Raw genomic sequence first — 15,823 nt, 5'->3', positions numbered from 1 at the left:
ATATCTATCTGTGAACGACACGGAATAGGGTTGCGTTTGGTTTCATAGTAAAATTTTAAAATCAGATTTTGATTTTGATTTTGAGTGGAATAAATGGGGTTCACCCTTTGATTTTGTATGAATTATGTTATTTTGTTGTGAAAAAAAGTGATATAAATAGGGCTCACTCTTTGACTTTGTATGAATTATTTTATTTTATAATTAATAAAATTAAGTTAGAATTATCATTTTAAAATAGAATCATGAAATTAAACCGCCTTCTATATCAAAGGTAACTAATTGTGAATTTGGCGGCTATTGCATAAATACAGAGGGCAGCATTATTGACCTAAAACCAGTTTTAGGTCGACAAGTGTCCGGTTTGGTCATAAGTCTTTGCATTATAAGGACGTGATGTGTGGACGTAAGGTCTGATCTCTCTCACTCTTTTTCCCCATTGATTGACACATGGCTCGAGAGGACACCTATGTATGCGTACTATGTACCCGCCGAAAATTCTGCAATTAAAAATTCAAAAAAAAAAAAAACAGACGCTGTTCGGTTCGGTGGCTTAACACCATCGATAATTGCCTGTTTATGAACTTATATTATTGTATGTGTTCGGAATTAATAAATTACATACACATATGTGCTCAGAAAATTAAATCTAAATTAATTCAATAGTTATTATATGCTTTACAATATATATGTGTAATTATAAATAGCTAGGGAGCTTGAGGGTCACGGAGTTCATCAAGCGAACTCCATCAAAGTCTCTACCTCTCACATCCCTAATACAGAATTAAACGTATTATCATCATCATGTCCGTGAAGGTAGCTGCTGCTGAGGATCCAGTATCAAAGTCGTGGGTGGCGGTGGGGGAGGTGACGAAGGTGGCGGAGACATTGGTGGTGAGGGAGTATGAAGAAGAGAGGGATAAGGCGGCGGTGGAGGCTGTGGAGAGGCTCTGCGAGGTCGGCCAGAGAGGGCGGCCTGCCCTCGTCACCGACCTCTTGGGAGACCCCGTTTGCCGCATCCGCCACTTCCCGCTCCACATCATGCTGGTCTCTCTCTCTCTCTCTCTATCAATAATCTCTCTTAATTTTTATACATGTCCTCTTTATGTTAGAATAAGGATAGCTCCGACATTTTTTCATCGAGCAGATCGAATTACGAATGGCACTATATATACAGTGTCATCGTAGACTCTCTATCGTCCTTTTTCTTTTTTTCTTCTTTGGATGGTATTATGGAGGTACATGAGTCGAATAGAGAATAAGACACTAGTGAGAACCGAATTATAACCTATTAGATTTCAAATTAATGGCGAGTACCACTAAATTAAATTCTCCTTATCCGACTCTATCTCGTGATCTTTATTTACCGAAAATAGGATAAGTCTAATCTTTTTTTATTAGACGACTGTGTAACACAATGTGTAATTTAAGTTTTTGTGACAATGATTCTAAACAGGTTGCGGAGTGGGGAGAAGGTGGAGAAATTGTCGGGGTAATAAGAGGGTGCATAAAATCAGTTACGAGATCAGGGTCTTCCGATTATGTCAAGGCTGCAAATATTTTAGGCCTCAGGGTTTCCCCTACTCATAGGTCCGTTAATTCTTTGTCATTTAAATAATGTTTATTCTATTTTGATTTTCTGAAATCATCATTAATTTCCTATTTGATTAAACTTTTATTTATAATTAATTAATTAATTATGCTTTTATCATGCTTAAAAGTAAACATTTTATTTTTTTTTATACTTTTCTATAGAATATTTCCTTGCGTTTTGCATTGCACTTGTGTTGTGGTCCTATCTCTTTTTCTCATTCTCTTTCTCGCATTCTATACTCTAGGACCCACAACAAAATACTATGTGTCGTCGAGATGATTTGATATAGTTTTTCTTTTTCAATTATGAGGGAGGCCTTGACATGCAATTTTCCTCTTGCCACATGCGAAGATCATAATGTATCGCATAATGTGTCTAAGCAATTTTATACATAAGGCGAAAATTATCTTCTTGGACCCATGCATTTTATTTGATCGGAAAGTGAGTGGCAAAACCTTAATTATATAGAACTATCATCATCCCATATTCACTTTTAACCTCTAATTAATTTGGAATGAATTTCGATCTGAATTCTCTGAATTATATGATGTGCAGGAGGCTCGGCATCGGCCTTAAGCTCGTGCAAGAGCTCGAAGAGTGGTCCAAGAGGAACGGTGCAGAGTGCGCTTACATGGCCACTGACAGCACGAACGGACCATCCATCAGTTTGTTCACCAAAAAATGCGAATACATGAAATTACGAACTCCTACTGTGTTGGTACAACCAGTACACGTTCATCGCAAACCGCTGAGCTCGGGCACTGCAATAGTCCGACTCCCTCCAAAGCTGGCCGAGTCAATATACCGCCGGATTTTCGCGAAGGCCGAGTTCTTCCCCGAGGATATAGACACCGTTTTGGGCAATAAACTCAATTTGGGCACTTTCATGGCAATTCCAAAGAAGCATCTCCCGATCTGGGATCCCAAAACCAGCGTTCTTCCCCCGAGTTTTGCCATCCTGAGCATCTGGAACACGAAGGAAGTGTTCAAATTTCAGGTTAAAGGTGTCTCGCGCATAAAGAAAGCGTGTTGCCTTGGGAGCCGAAAGATAGACTCGATGCTCCCATACCTGAAAATCCCCTCGTTCCCGAACGTGTTCCGGCAGTTTGGGATACACTTTCTATACGGACTTCACATGGAGGGCAAGGATGGATCGACCCTCATGAAGTCACTGTGTTCATTTGCTCATAACATGGCCACCGATGACGTGGCTTGTGGGGCCCTAGTAGCAGAGGTGGGACTGCAGGATCCGGTCCGAGCCGCGGTCCCTCACTGGAGGAGACTGTCATGGTCAGAGGATTTCTGGTGCATCAAGAAGCTTGGGGGTGAAGGCGGATTAAGCCGTCCACACTCCGACTGGATGTATCAGATTCCGGCACCTGTGCTCTTTGTTGACCCTCGTGATGTTTGACTTTTAATCTTTTCTCCTCCTCTCACTTTTAATTGTCGAAATTAACAGAGCGAAGTGCCCATATATCCACTCGATCATCCCCTCATTGCCTGGTAAAATCCGGCTTAATGCACATATCGTATTTGATTTGGACCGGTCCTCAGGAATATCAATGCTAGACAATAGAATGTTTCGAAGAGATCGACCGATTCCATATACTCCAGTTAGGAATTTTCTTTTTCATATAATGGACTTCAATTGTAGGGATATTGATGATCTTACTATAAACTTCCTAACACTCTCTCCGAACATTTATGGATTTATCTTCGAGAGGGCTTCCTGAAGTCTTAAACTTTTACAAAGACCTCGCTAGAAAGATGATGTGATCTATAAGGGCCTGTCGGGCAACTATCAACGGCCAGGGTTTACTTGTCTGGGAATGATAGTAAATTACTCTATTGGAAATAATAGGTAAACTAACCATCGACTTACTATACAACGAAGTAATCGATTATGTGTGCAATAATTTCATACATAATAGTAATATACTTTGCCAAAATAATAAGGTCACTTGCTATTTAACATGGTTACATTATTCATGGCCTCCAAAAATCTACCGATTCATCTTACTTTTGTTCATCCAGAGTATGGAAGAATCGATGGAACCTTTCTATATATGATCTTTGAAGCCATAGTCTTCCATGAAATGGTAGTATAAGCAAATAAATCTCCCTTGCCTACCAGAATGAAGCATAATTGTCAAGCAATTCAAAGATGCCATTAGATATATATCATGCAAAAGAATTTTATGAACCCCAATCAAAGCAACTTTTGAAGATTTTGTTTGGAATTTAGAAGAGTATTTATTGGCTGAGAATCTAATGGTAAAGGACAGATGCTTTACTAAATCACATGGGAAGCGCCAAACCCACCAAACCTTATTCCCAATTTATTTAATTTCAAGCCATTTATGGAAATTTGCCAGGTGGAAATTTACTCAAACTTTCATGGCTTATTTGCAAATAACTGTCCATATTTAAAAGAGTAAATAGGCAATTTGATCCCTGATTTACATGTGCTACGTCAGTTGGGTCTTTGAGAAATACGTTCCATCAAATTGGTCCCCAAATTTGTATATTTGCATCACATTGGTTTGTGCAACATTAGTTTGGTCCCTTACCTGAGAAATTACATCAATTAAATCCTTGATAGTAAGTGGTATGTCGACATGGTACTAGGTTACATTAGATAGGCCCTTTTTTTTTTATGAATCATTAGATAGGCCTTTGATTGACATCAATTGGGTCCCGCAACTTTGAGGCATGTCACTGGCATGACAACATCTAACGGTCGTTAAGTGTTTGGGACCCATTAATATATAACATAATACGTAGTTGATGAAACGCTTTTGAACGAGGTTCAGTTGTTACATCAGACGAGTCCTCTGTTCAGTCGTGTTTTGTGTTTCTTCTCTCTCCCTCTCATCTCTCTCAATCTCCTTCTCGATCTCCCTTGTGAAGTTTTTATTCATATTATTGTTCATGAAAAAGGGTTATTGAGAGAATTTAATCTTTAGATCCTCTTCGTTTTGTTGTTACATCAGATCTTTGGTTTGGGAATAAGACATGGGAGGTGAGGTCTACCGCTGAGCTTCTACAACTGCTGCAATGAGCTGGGCAGATCAAAGGGGAGAGGGAGGGAAGAAAAATTGGCAGATTAATGCTGCTGAGCTTTCATTAATATGAATTGGTCGAAACACTTAATACAACACGAAGATGAAGAAAAAGATGATGATGATGATGAATTGCTCAGATCAATACTCCATTGATGCGTTGAAGCTCCCATTTTTTTTCTTTTTAATTTTGGGCTGCACCCCTTGAATCTTAGTTAAGTGGGGAGAGGCGGCTCCCGCCGGCTAGCTTGATTGGGGGTCGCCGACGGGGGCGCCCCTAACTTAATCCATATCTCAAAGAGAGATCCCACGATACAATAGCCAATAGAAGAGGGAGAAGAAGAGAGAGAGGTGCTAAGCATAGGAAAGGGTCGGCTGTGATGAGTGAGCCGACCGGAGCTCTAATGATGGCTTGGCTAGTGGCAGAGCAAGTTTGGCAGAGGAGAGGAAAAGAGAGAGAGGGTAGACGATAAGGGAGACAAATAGGGTTTTTTATTTTAATTTTTAATTTATTTTAATTTTATTTCACAATAGCAATTGATAGACTTCATTCCTATCTACGCCAAGAACTAGGAAACCATAAGTCCAGCTGCTTCACCAGGTTTCCGGCTTTGACCGGGCGCATTCGGCACTACTGTCGTTGGGATCAGAAACCCATGACCATCCTCCCTCTCCTGGTTGTGTTTGTTGCTGGTGGCTCCCTCTCTCTTTGCCTCTCCTCTTCCCATTTCCATCCTCGGACTAGCGATTTTTGATCTGGTGGACAAGGCATTATCGTCTTGATGTCACAATCGCTGTCTTGGTGGTGGAATCATCTTTGCCAGCCATCTTCAGAAGCTGTCGCGACTTGGGAGTAGCCCCTCGAGGAATTGAAGTAGGACAAAAACCAACCCCAAGTGACGCCCTCTTAGCCCGTGCTTCAAGCGGGAACTGCTAGTTTCATGGGGCCAACAGAAGCGTAAAAGGAGGATAAATTCAAAATTTTCCTGTCCATGAAAAATATCCCAAGACCTACTAGAAGAATAGAAGTAGATAAAGTATACCTGGTTAATATCGATTCGTCGACCAAACGCCCCACACGTGAGCCTCTACCGGTATCCACACCGACTTCCTCGATAGGGTTTCGAGATCGGCGGTGCTAGCGGCCAATGCTCGAAGGAAACACTGGTGCAACACACGAAATTGATTAAACTAATGGACTTATATACACATACATGCACATATATATATATATATATATGCATATATACATGCCGTACAGAAAGCTCAACAATTGAGCTTATTTATAGAAAATGGAAGGCCACCATTTTGATCCCATGGCCGGTGTGGGATAATTGCAATTATCATCCCAAATGGCCATGCGGATAGCCACTTGTCTCCATGCATTAGACCTTGAGTGGCAAGGCATGTATGTGACACGTGGCTTCCAATTCATTAGCGATTTGTGCATCAAATTGAGTCCATTAAGACTAATAAATTGGGTCTAATTAATCGGTAAATTTAATCTCATTAAATATTCGATTAATCGGTTGCACCTTAACTCGTCTAATCTCCATTAGACAGTTTCAATGTTTCAAAATTATCACGTCGATTTAGTCGTAGTGTGTGACCCTGTAGGTTTCCGATTACGTTGATAGTAATATCAAAATCCCTATTTTAATATTACAAACAATGAGCGGCATCTAACAATGCATCACTGCTACTCGAGTAATCATAAAATTAATTTCTCGATGAGCCTGTGACCAACGTTACCGTGCAGTATAATCCCTTTGTCCTCTATATCTATTGAGCCCAAGGCATAGTCGCTGTCATCCTTGTATGGCTCAATATCTCTTTTTTGGTTTACCGGGTAAGTCTATCAGACCAAATGAGCTCGATATCCCTATATCGACTTATTTGGGTATGCATACACTTATAGACTCTGCCTACCAAGTGGCCGTGAGATATCACTCCAATTACGTAGGAGGGACAAATCCTATCTTGGTCACTCACATTCCTTTCCATGCTTTGTGGTACACCCAAAAGCTGTATTTATAACCAGCATGTTACGATGGCGTTTGACAATATCAAAGCATACAACATTACATGTAGGAAACTATGATGACCTCAAGTCAAAGGACCACTGCACCATAGTCATAATGAGATCTGCTAATGACAGTCACGTAATGACCCATGTAGCAATCTCGTGGCAAGTCAGTCCAGTATACATTACTCCTAATATATACTTGCGGTGTGACTCGATGTCTCCACATCCATACCTTATGAGACTTGGTTATCAATCAACACCCACACTAGTCTAATCGCATTATCGTCGCCTTAATTAACGATAATTCTTTGACTATGGACATTCAAGAATAGTGTTCAGTAATTATAAGATCTCATAATTAAGTCACACTTGATGCCCATTGAACCTACTATTTCAAGGACGTTATTGTGTAAAATTAATATTTATTGCAACCCACACAATAACAGAAATACCTCGTATTATAATAAAATATATGTCATATTACAGAATTGATGACAGATTACCTTTAGGGCATAAATCAATTCCCAACAATCTCTCACTTGCACTAGAGCCAATATGGCATCTCCCTAATGCCTAAGGATCTAGTGTGAGCCTCGTGCTTGTGCTATACAAGAGGTTTTGTAAGTGGATCTGCGAGATTTTCATCTGTTGATATTCTGCATATCTTCACGTCTCCTCTGTCGACAATCTCGCGAATGAGATGGAAGTGCCTGAGTATATGTTTGGATCGTTGGTGAGACCCAGATTCCTTAACCTGCGCAATGGCTCTATTGTTATCACAATAGAGATCTACTGGGTCTGCGATGCTAGGAACCACAACAAATTCTGTTACGAACTTCTTGATCCAAATGGCCTCTTTTTCAGCGTTAGAGGCAGCGATATACTCGGCCTCTGTGGTAGAGTCGGCTACTGTCTCCTGCTTGGAACTCTTCCAACTCACGGCACCTCCATTCAGGCAGAACACATACCCTGATTGTGATCAACTATCGTCCTTATCGGACTGGAAGATAGCATCAATGTAACCTCTTACAACGAGCTCTTCTTCACCTACATATACCAAGAACATCTCCTTAGTCATTCGTAAGTACTTAAGGATGTTTTTTACTGCGATCCAGTGCCTCTCACCTAGATTTGATTGGTACCGACTCGTCATGCTCAAAGCATACGAGACATTAGATCAAGTGCATAACATAGCATACATGATGGATCCAATAGTTGATGCATATGAAATCCTATTCATGCGATCCCTCTCCTCATGAGTAGAAGAACTCTGAGCCTTCAAAAGGCTTATGCCATGTAACATAGGTAGCGACCCATTTCTTAGAATCCTACATGCTAAAGCGTCGAAGCACTTTATCTATGTATGCACTCTAACTTAGGCCAAGCAATCCCTTGGATCTATCTCTGTAGATCTTGATACCTAACACATAGGTGGCTTCGCCTAAGTCCTTCATGGATAAACACATTCCCAACTAAGTCTTCACAGACTGTAGTGAAGGAATGTCATTCCCGATCATAAGTATGTCGTCTACATACAACACTAGGAAGATCACTATGCTCCCACTTACTTTCTTGTAAACACAGGGTTCATCTTCATTCTTAATGAAGCCAAACTCTTTGACTACATCATCAAAACGAAGATTCCAGCTCCTAAAAGTTTGCTTCAGTCCATAAATAGACCGTTGCAGCTTACAAACCCTTCCGGTACATTGTGGATCGACAAAACCTTCAGGTTGTGTCATGTACACATCCTCGAGGAACTTTCCATTCATGAAAACAGTTTTGACGTCCATCTGCCAGATTTCATAATCCTAGTAAGCTTCAATTGTAAGTAAGATCCTGATAGATTTAAGTATAGCCACCGGGAAAAGGTTTCGTCATAGTTAATACCATGAACTTGTCTGAAATCTTTTGCCATTAGTCGACCCTTAAAGGTAATCACATTACCGTTCATGTCAGTCTTCTTCTTGAAGACCCACTTACACCCAATGGGCTTTACCCCTTCAGGTGGATCAACCAAAATCCATACTTGGTTGGTGTACATGGACTCCATCTCAGATCTCATGGCCTCCAGCCGTTTCTCGAAGTCTGGGCCTGTCACGGCTTCCGCATAGGTTGTAGGCTCATCATTATCTACAAGCAATACATCATTATCTTGAGTCACGAGAAATCTATATCTCTCGGGCTCATGACGTATCCTACCAGACCTACGAGGCTCATGTGTCACCTGTGCAGAAGATTGTATCATAATACCTTGTGATACTTGTTCTGCAACCTCACCCATTGATTGGTCAATATTATTTTGTGGTAGAACTTCCCCTAATTCTAATTTCCTCCTACTAGTTCTTTTGAAGATAGACTCTTTCTCAAGGAATACCACAGTTCGAGCGACAAATACTTTGCCCTCGATGGGATTATAGAAATAGTATCCTGGAGTTTCCTTAAGATACCCCACAAAGTAACATTTGTCCGACTTAGGGCCAAGCTTATTCGAAGACAATCTATTCACATAAGTTTCGCAACCCCATATCTTTAGAAATGACATATTGGGATGCTTCCCATACCATATCTCATATGGTGTCTTTTCAACTAATTTCGACGGAGTATTGTTTAATATGAAAACGCCCGTTTGTAGAGCATATCCCTAAAAGGAGTCAGGTAAGTCCGCATGACTCATCTAAAATCGAACCATATCTAATAAAGTTCGATTCCTCCTCTCAGCTACACCATTCCACTGTGGTGTTCCGGGTGAAGTCAGTTGGGATAGAATCCCAACTGTCTAAGATAGTTAGCAAACTCATAGCTTAAGTATTCACCTCCACGATCTGATCGAAGAACTTTAATACTCTTACCCAATTGATTCTCCACTTCATTCTTAAATTCCTTTAATTTTTCAAAGGATTCGGATTTATGTTTCATCAAATACACATATCCAAATCTACTAAAATCATCTGTAAATGTAATAAAGTAGAGATACTCACCTCTAGCAAGCTTGTTCACTAGTCCACACACATCGGTATGTATGAGAGCCAGAAAATCATTAGCTCGCTCACCCTTTCCTGTAAAGGGAGCCTTAGTCATTTTCCCTATTAAGCAAAGTTCACATGTCTCGATCGATTCGAAATTAAGCGAGTCCAGTAATCCATCCTTATGGAGTCTGGAGATGCGACTCTCGCTACTATGGCCTAAACGACAATGCCAAAGGTAAGTCGAGTTCAAGTCATTAGACTGGAACCGTTTGGTTTCCACGTTATAAACATGTGTGTCTAGATCAAGAACATACAGACCATTACTTAAATGTGCACTGCCATAAAATACATCATTTATGTATATAGAGCAACACTTGTTCTTGATAGTGAAACAAAATCCCTTCCTGTCCAAACAAGAAATATATATTATATTTCTACTAATAACAGGCACGTAATAACAGTCGTCAAGATCCAGTACAAGCCCAGTAGGCAAATACAGGTGATAAGTCCCTACAGTTAATGCAACAACCCTTGCTCTATTTCCAGCTCGAAGGTCCACCTCGCCCTTTGCCAACGATCTACTGTTTCTTAGATCCTGAACATTTCCACAAATGTGAGCACTACACTCGGTATCTAATACCCAAGATGTAGAAGCAGTATATACATTGATCTCTACAACATGGATACCTGAAGTGGAAGTCTCACTTCCCTTCTTCTTCTTCTTCAACTCCTCCAGGTATACCTTGCAATTCCGTTTCCAGTGGCCACTATTGCAATAATGAAAGCAGTAATCATCATTCGCCACCTTGGCTTTAGGCTTCAACGCAACCAAGTCACACTTGAATGCCCCTTTAGCCTTCTTGCCTTGCTTCTTGCCTTTGCCCCTATTCTTGGTCCCTTGGACCATCTCGACAAGCGTTCCCTTACTAATTTCCTGCTCAGCTGTTCTCAACATGCTAAGCAGTTCAGGCAATAGTTTATTATAGTCATTCATATTATAGTTCATGACGAACTGACTATAATTGCTGGGCAGCGATTGCAAAATTAAATTTGTAGCCAACTCTTGACCTAGAGGAAATCCCAACAGTCTTAGAGTCTCCATGTACCCAATCATATTGAGTACATGAGGACCTACCGGGCTACCCTCAATCAACTTTGCCTGAAAAAGTGCATTGGAAATCTTGAATCTCTCATGTCGGGCCTGCTCTTAATAGAGCTGCCTAACATGTACGATCATATCTTACGCCCCCATGTTCTCGTGCTGTCTCTAAAGCTCCGAATCCATGGTGGCTAATATGAGACATCCGACATTCACGGCATCATATTAATGCTTACTATAAGCATCTTTCTCTGCTTGGGGGCATCATCAGGTGGTGGCGCACGAAGAGATTGCTCCAAGACATATAGTTTTCTCTCCTGAGTGAGAACAATTCTCAAGTTCCGATACCAACTTAGGAAATTATTCCCTGACAGTTTTTTCCTGTCAAGGACTGATCGCAAACAGAAAGCACTAGATGTGTTCACTGCCATGGAAACTACCACAAAAATACACAGAATAAGTATTACGACATAATAATATTTAATGAGGACTTTATTAAATATTGCTCACTATTTTTATCAAATCAATGACCTCAGCATTGATTCGGAGAATCTCATTCTCATAGTGGTCCAAGATCCATATTTCACTAAATTCTGAGTCAGCAAGGGTTGATTCTCCAAGAACTGGCTATTTAGGTATGGAACCTTCTTTCCTAATTGCATCATATGCAACTCTTGGTTAGTGGGGCGAATAACTCTCTATTTCAATCTACCTTGTAGATCGATGCCCAACTCCTTGCCTCTGAACTCCTAATCCTATTAGGCTTGCTCAATTAAGTCCGACCCATCGGTAAACACCACGTCTTACCAAGATAGATGAGGGCATCCTGCGAGGGTAAGGTCTACACACTCATCGAGCTTGGTCTTGACGAGAGTTTCACGGTGGAAGGCTGTGGACTTAATATTGTTGAGGGATTTTTATCAACATTTAAATTGATCTCACCATTTACTATTATGTAACCATTACATAATAGTTCCTACGTATAATCATTATACCAACATACCAAAATAGCCATGTATGTATAACAATTATACTAACACAACTATAGCTTAGTCCAGGTCTAACAGTCATGCATCAAGCATACGTGCAACAAGCATAAAATCCTATTTTATGCTTCTATCTACTCAAATTCTAACTAGCTAGGCTCTGATACCAATTGCTAGTTTCACGAGGCCAACGGAAGCATAAAAGGAGGATGAATTCAAAATTTTCCTGTCCGTGAACTAATCCCAAGACCTACTAGAAGAATAGGAGTAGATAAAGTGTACCTGGATAATATCGATTCGTCAATCGAGAGCCCAACGCGTGACGCCTCTACCGGTATTCACACCGACTTCCTCGACAGGGTTTTGAGATCGGCGGTGCTAGCGGCCAATGCTCGAAGGAAACACCGATGCAATACACGAAATTGATTAGACTAATGGACTTATATATGCATATATACATGCAGTACATAATGCTTAACAATTGAGCTTATTTATACAATATGGAAGGCCACCATTTTGATCCCATGGCCAGTGTGGGATAATTGCAATTATCATCCCAAATGGCCATGTGGATAGCCACTTGTCTCCATGCATTAGACCTTGAGTGGCAAGGCATGTATGTGACACGTGGCTTCCAATTCATTAGCGATTCGTGCACCGAATCGAGTCCATTAAGTCTAATAAATCGGTAAATTTAATCTCATTAATTATTTAATTGAGAAGTCTCGAAAGATTGAAAAGTACAACAACTAGAAGGATTTCTACAACTGTATCGATGTGTCTACTCAATGTGCTTTAGTCACATGTATTTTTCATTTGTAATAATTTAGGTGGATCTATTGTATTTTCTATTTTCATAATCTATTTTCTTGGGTATTTTTCTTGATACTCATTTTTGTTATAAATGGATTTTCATTGATTTCTGAGGAAAAAAAAAGTAGTTGGTTCAGACGAGAACAATGCTGCCACACACTCAAGTCAGCAAAATGGTATCGGAAAATCAACTGTGATGCCGCTCATTGTTGTTGTTACCACTCTGTAAGTAATTGGTTCTGTCAATGGCTACGCTTGCGCGAACATCTCATCAGATTGCGATGACAATTGTTTGCTTTTTCTTGAAGTCAGTTAGCATGCCTTCCTGGTCATCCCTATGTGTTTACCTTTTTTTTTTTTTAACATGGTGAACCTTTTCTCCAATATATATATATATATATATATATATATATATATACTTACCTCGCCCAAACAATTTACAGGAAAAAAAAAACTTCCATTACGATAAATAAAACTATGAAATGTCGTTAAAAATTCTCCAATTACACTTATGCCATTATTTTAAGCCATAAAATTATCAAGATTAAACCAGTATTAGAGTATTTCCAACGGTCCATTTTTTTCATCCATTTCGGGTGGGACCCTGTTAATGGAACGGTCTCGACTGTAGGAGCCATTAGGGAAAAACCGAATATCCCTCTAACGGCATTTTTTTTTTTTCAAATTGAGATGTTGGCACGTGTCATGTTGACCAAAGTTGGGACCGAAGTTGGGCCCTTTCGTTAGAGAGTCGAATCCCAGTTTCTCTATAATTCCAATTTGTATGACGTGGCGGTGCTCACGTGACAAAAAGCGGGCGGACCCCAAATTGGGACCTACTATAGATGCTCTCATTGTTATTTATTCTTCTTCTTTTTGGGAAATGAAAAGGTGTCTCGATGCCCACCTGACATCTCTAGAAGGGAGGAAACAAAGTCGAGGAAACTTTCGGCTCAAGAGCCAATAATGAACTAATAGTACGTACTCGGCATTAATTTAATTTAATTTGAGCCAATAATGAACTAATAGTACGTACTCGGGATTGATTAAATTTAATTAACCTAATTAAATTGATATTAATAATTAAGATCGAAAGACAAGTAAAAAAAGAAGAGTGTGAACCAAAGTGAATTAGTTCAGGTGTTTAAGCGTATGTTCGCTTTAAATAAAGTGTTGAATTTTAAGTCTTGTGAATTAAAAAAGTTTATAATTAGGAAAGTTGTATCTTTTAGTAGGCTAACCCATCGATTAGTCACTAGATTTATGCAAGATGCACATAGAAAAACAAATAAAACAAAAACAAAAACAGTTTGAGCATTATATTAACGTTAGACATGGTAGATAGAATCAAGCAAGCCATGAGTTTCCACTTTATGTTTGGCCACAAAACCCTCTCCCCTATTTGCAGGTGTCACACTCCCCCGGCTTCGTCTCCCATCAAATCTTTGGGACCACAATTCCAATAACACCCCACAGATGCTTCCCCTCCGTACACAAATATGAGAATAACTCACGTACGCATTTACATGCACATTATCTAAAGCGTTTGGATAATCGTCGAAGCTTCAAATTAAGTAGAAATATACCAAAGGCCGGTAAGTGAATCCAGAAAATCAGTTCTTGAAGTTTAAGTTAATCCCAAGTGGATTGGTAGAGCGACCTAATGTTTATTTACTATGCCTTGGGGTCAGCTATTAGGGTGTGCAAGGATACCGAGTAAACCTAAAACCGGATTGGAATCTACTATAGGATCCGGGTAGATCTAATAAAAAATAGAAGAAGGTCTGAGTAATAATATAAAAAAGTGGTGAGAACTGGTTCATGTTCCCGTATTTTGGATATCCAAAATCGGACTGGAACCATAACTTGGAACCTGTTTCTTTTCTATTATTATTTTTATCTTGTATTTTCTTTTTAATTTGTATTTTTATATTGGAGAATAGAGTTACTAAAATTTAGAAAGAAAAGGAAATGTAAAATCTAAACCTAACCGTTGCTGCTTTTCTCCCTCTTGCTTCTCAGTTTTATTTATTTCAGTTGTTGTGTTTAAAGAAAAAAAAGTTTATAGATTCTAATAAAATACTCAGAACCTATGGTATAATACGAGTTTTAATTCCATGTATCAACATATGGTAGGTTCTGATTTCAAAATTTTATAACTGATCCCTACAGGGTAAGATTTAAGTATCATGAAAAAAAGTCGAGTAACTGGACCTGCACACCAGCCACTGTGTCAGCCCTTGAGGTCATATTTGACATGAGATCTCTAGCTAGTGTCAACCAATATCCATTTCTCCATCTTTACACCTTGGAATCGAAATATAAATTAATTCTCCATAAATCAGTCCGCATCAATTTAGAGTGAATCATTGCAGATATACCGATCTTTGGGTTTGATATATCAACATGGATGATAAATTTTTTAGCAATCCTACTTTAGCATGAGGCATAGAAAAATAACATTTGGATTATATAACAAATGAAAAAATAGGTATTATTTTTATTTTTTATTTTTTTTACTTGGAAAGCAAATAGGTATTAGTTGTGCACTTAGTTGCCACAATTATGGTATTCTCCTTTTAGCCAACGTGACAGGATATTATTCAAGATTTTGACTGGCCTGGTGGTTCAATTATGCACCAGTGAACTGTTGGTTCATCTGACCTGACTGAGGTTTGGATAACCTGGCTGGTCACCCATGTTGCTGTATGTTTACACATCCTATCCTGTTTTATTCATTCTAATGTGCTTAATTATCTTTTTTTTCGAAAATTCTAGTAGGATAAGAGTTGTAATACATTTGACATTTTCAATTCAAATATGTAATATTTTTATTATTTGTGATGAACATAACAAAATATTAAAAACTTAAAATGAAAATACAAAGAATGTATCACTATAACTTCTTATCATGTTAGACTTAGTTAACTTTTTGGAGTATACTGTGAATGATCCGCTACTTTTTTTTTTATTAACCCAAGGTGTTTAGGATTCGTCCGATTAATCTTCGAGTTTTATGAACCCGGCAGCGTATAGAGCGAATAATTACATCAAATGTGTTTCGATAATCTCAAGGGGATTCAAATTCGAAATCGAATGTAAGTTTAGACGCATTTTAATTATTAAGTCAAACTTTTCAAGGTTAAATAATGAGAGAATTTAAGCTTGGGGGAATCTCTTTGGCTCAGAGTCCCAAGTAAAGATTTGGAGTGGGCGACGACACGTTACGACATCAGACATTAGGATTAATCAAATCAAATCAGAGTTGTCCTCTTGT

General features: G+C 39.2%; 1 protein-coding gene and 1 long non-coding RNA gene across 2 annotated transcripts; one reads left to right on the top strand and one right to left on the bottom strand.

The window, feature by feature from the left end:
* The first annotated feature begins 633 nt into the window (after positions 1–633).
* LOC116199063 (probable N-acetyltransferase HLS1) lies at positions 634–3,180 on the top strand. The gene is made up of 3 exons (XM_031529354.1): positions 634–1,044; positions 1,454–1,587; positions 2,147–3,180. Exons 1-3 carry the CDS (start codon positions 802–804, stop codon positions 3,000–3,002), a joined length of 1,233 nt encoding a protein of 410 aa, XP_031385214.1. The 5' UTR covers positions 634–801; the 3' UTR covers positions 3,003–3,180.
* Positions 3,181–4,692: 1,512 nt separating this feature from the next.
* Positions 4,693–5,923, bottom strand: LOC116201195. Its single transcript, XR_004155829.1, has 2 exons — positions 5,697–5,923; positions 4,693–5,583 (listed from the first exon to the last, which is right to left on the bottom strand). It is a non-coding gene; the product is annotated as an uncharacterized LOC116201195 (long non-coding RNA).
* Positions 5,924–15,823: the final 9,900 nt, after the last annotated feature.

Source organism: Punica granatum, chromosome 3, assembly GCF_007655135.1.
Source record: "Punica granatum isolate Tunisia-2019 chromosome 3, ASM765513v2, whole genome shotgun sequence".
NCBI lineage: Eukaryota > Viridiplantae > Streptophyta > Magnoliopsida > Myrtales > Lythraceae > Punica > Punica granatum.
Note: the sequence above shows the minus strand (reverse complement) of the source record. Positions and strands in the feature narration are given on the sequence as shown.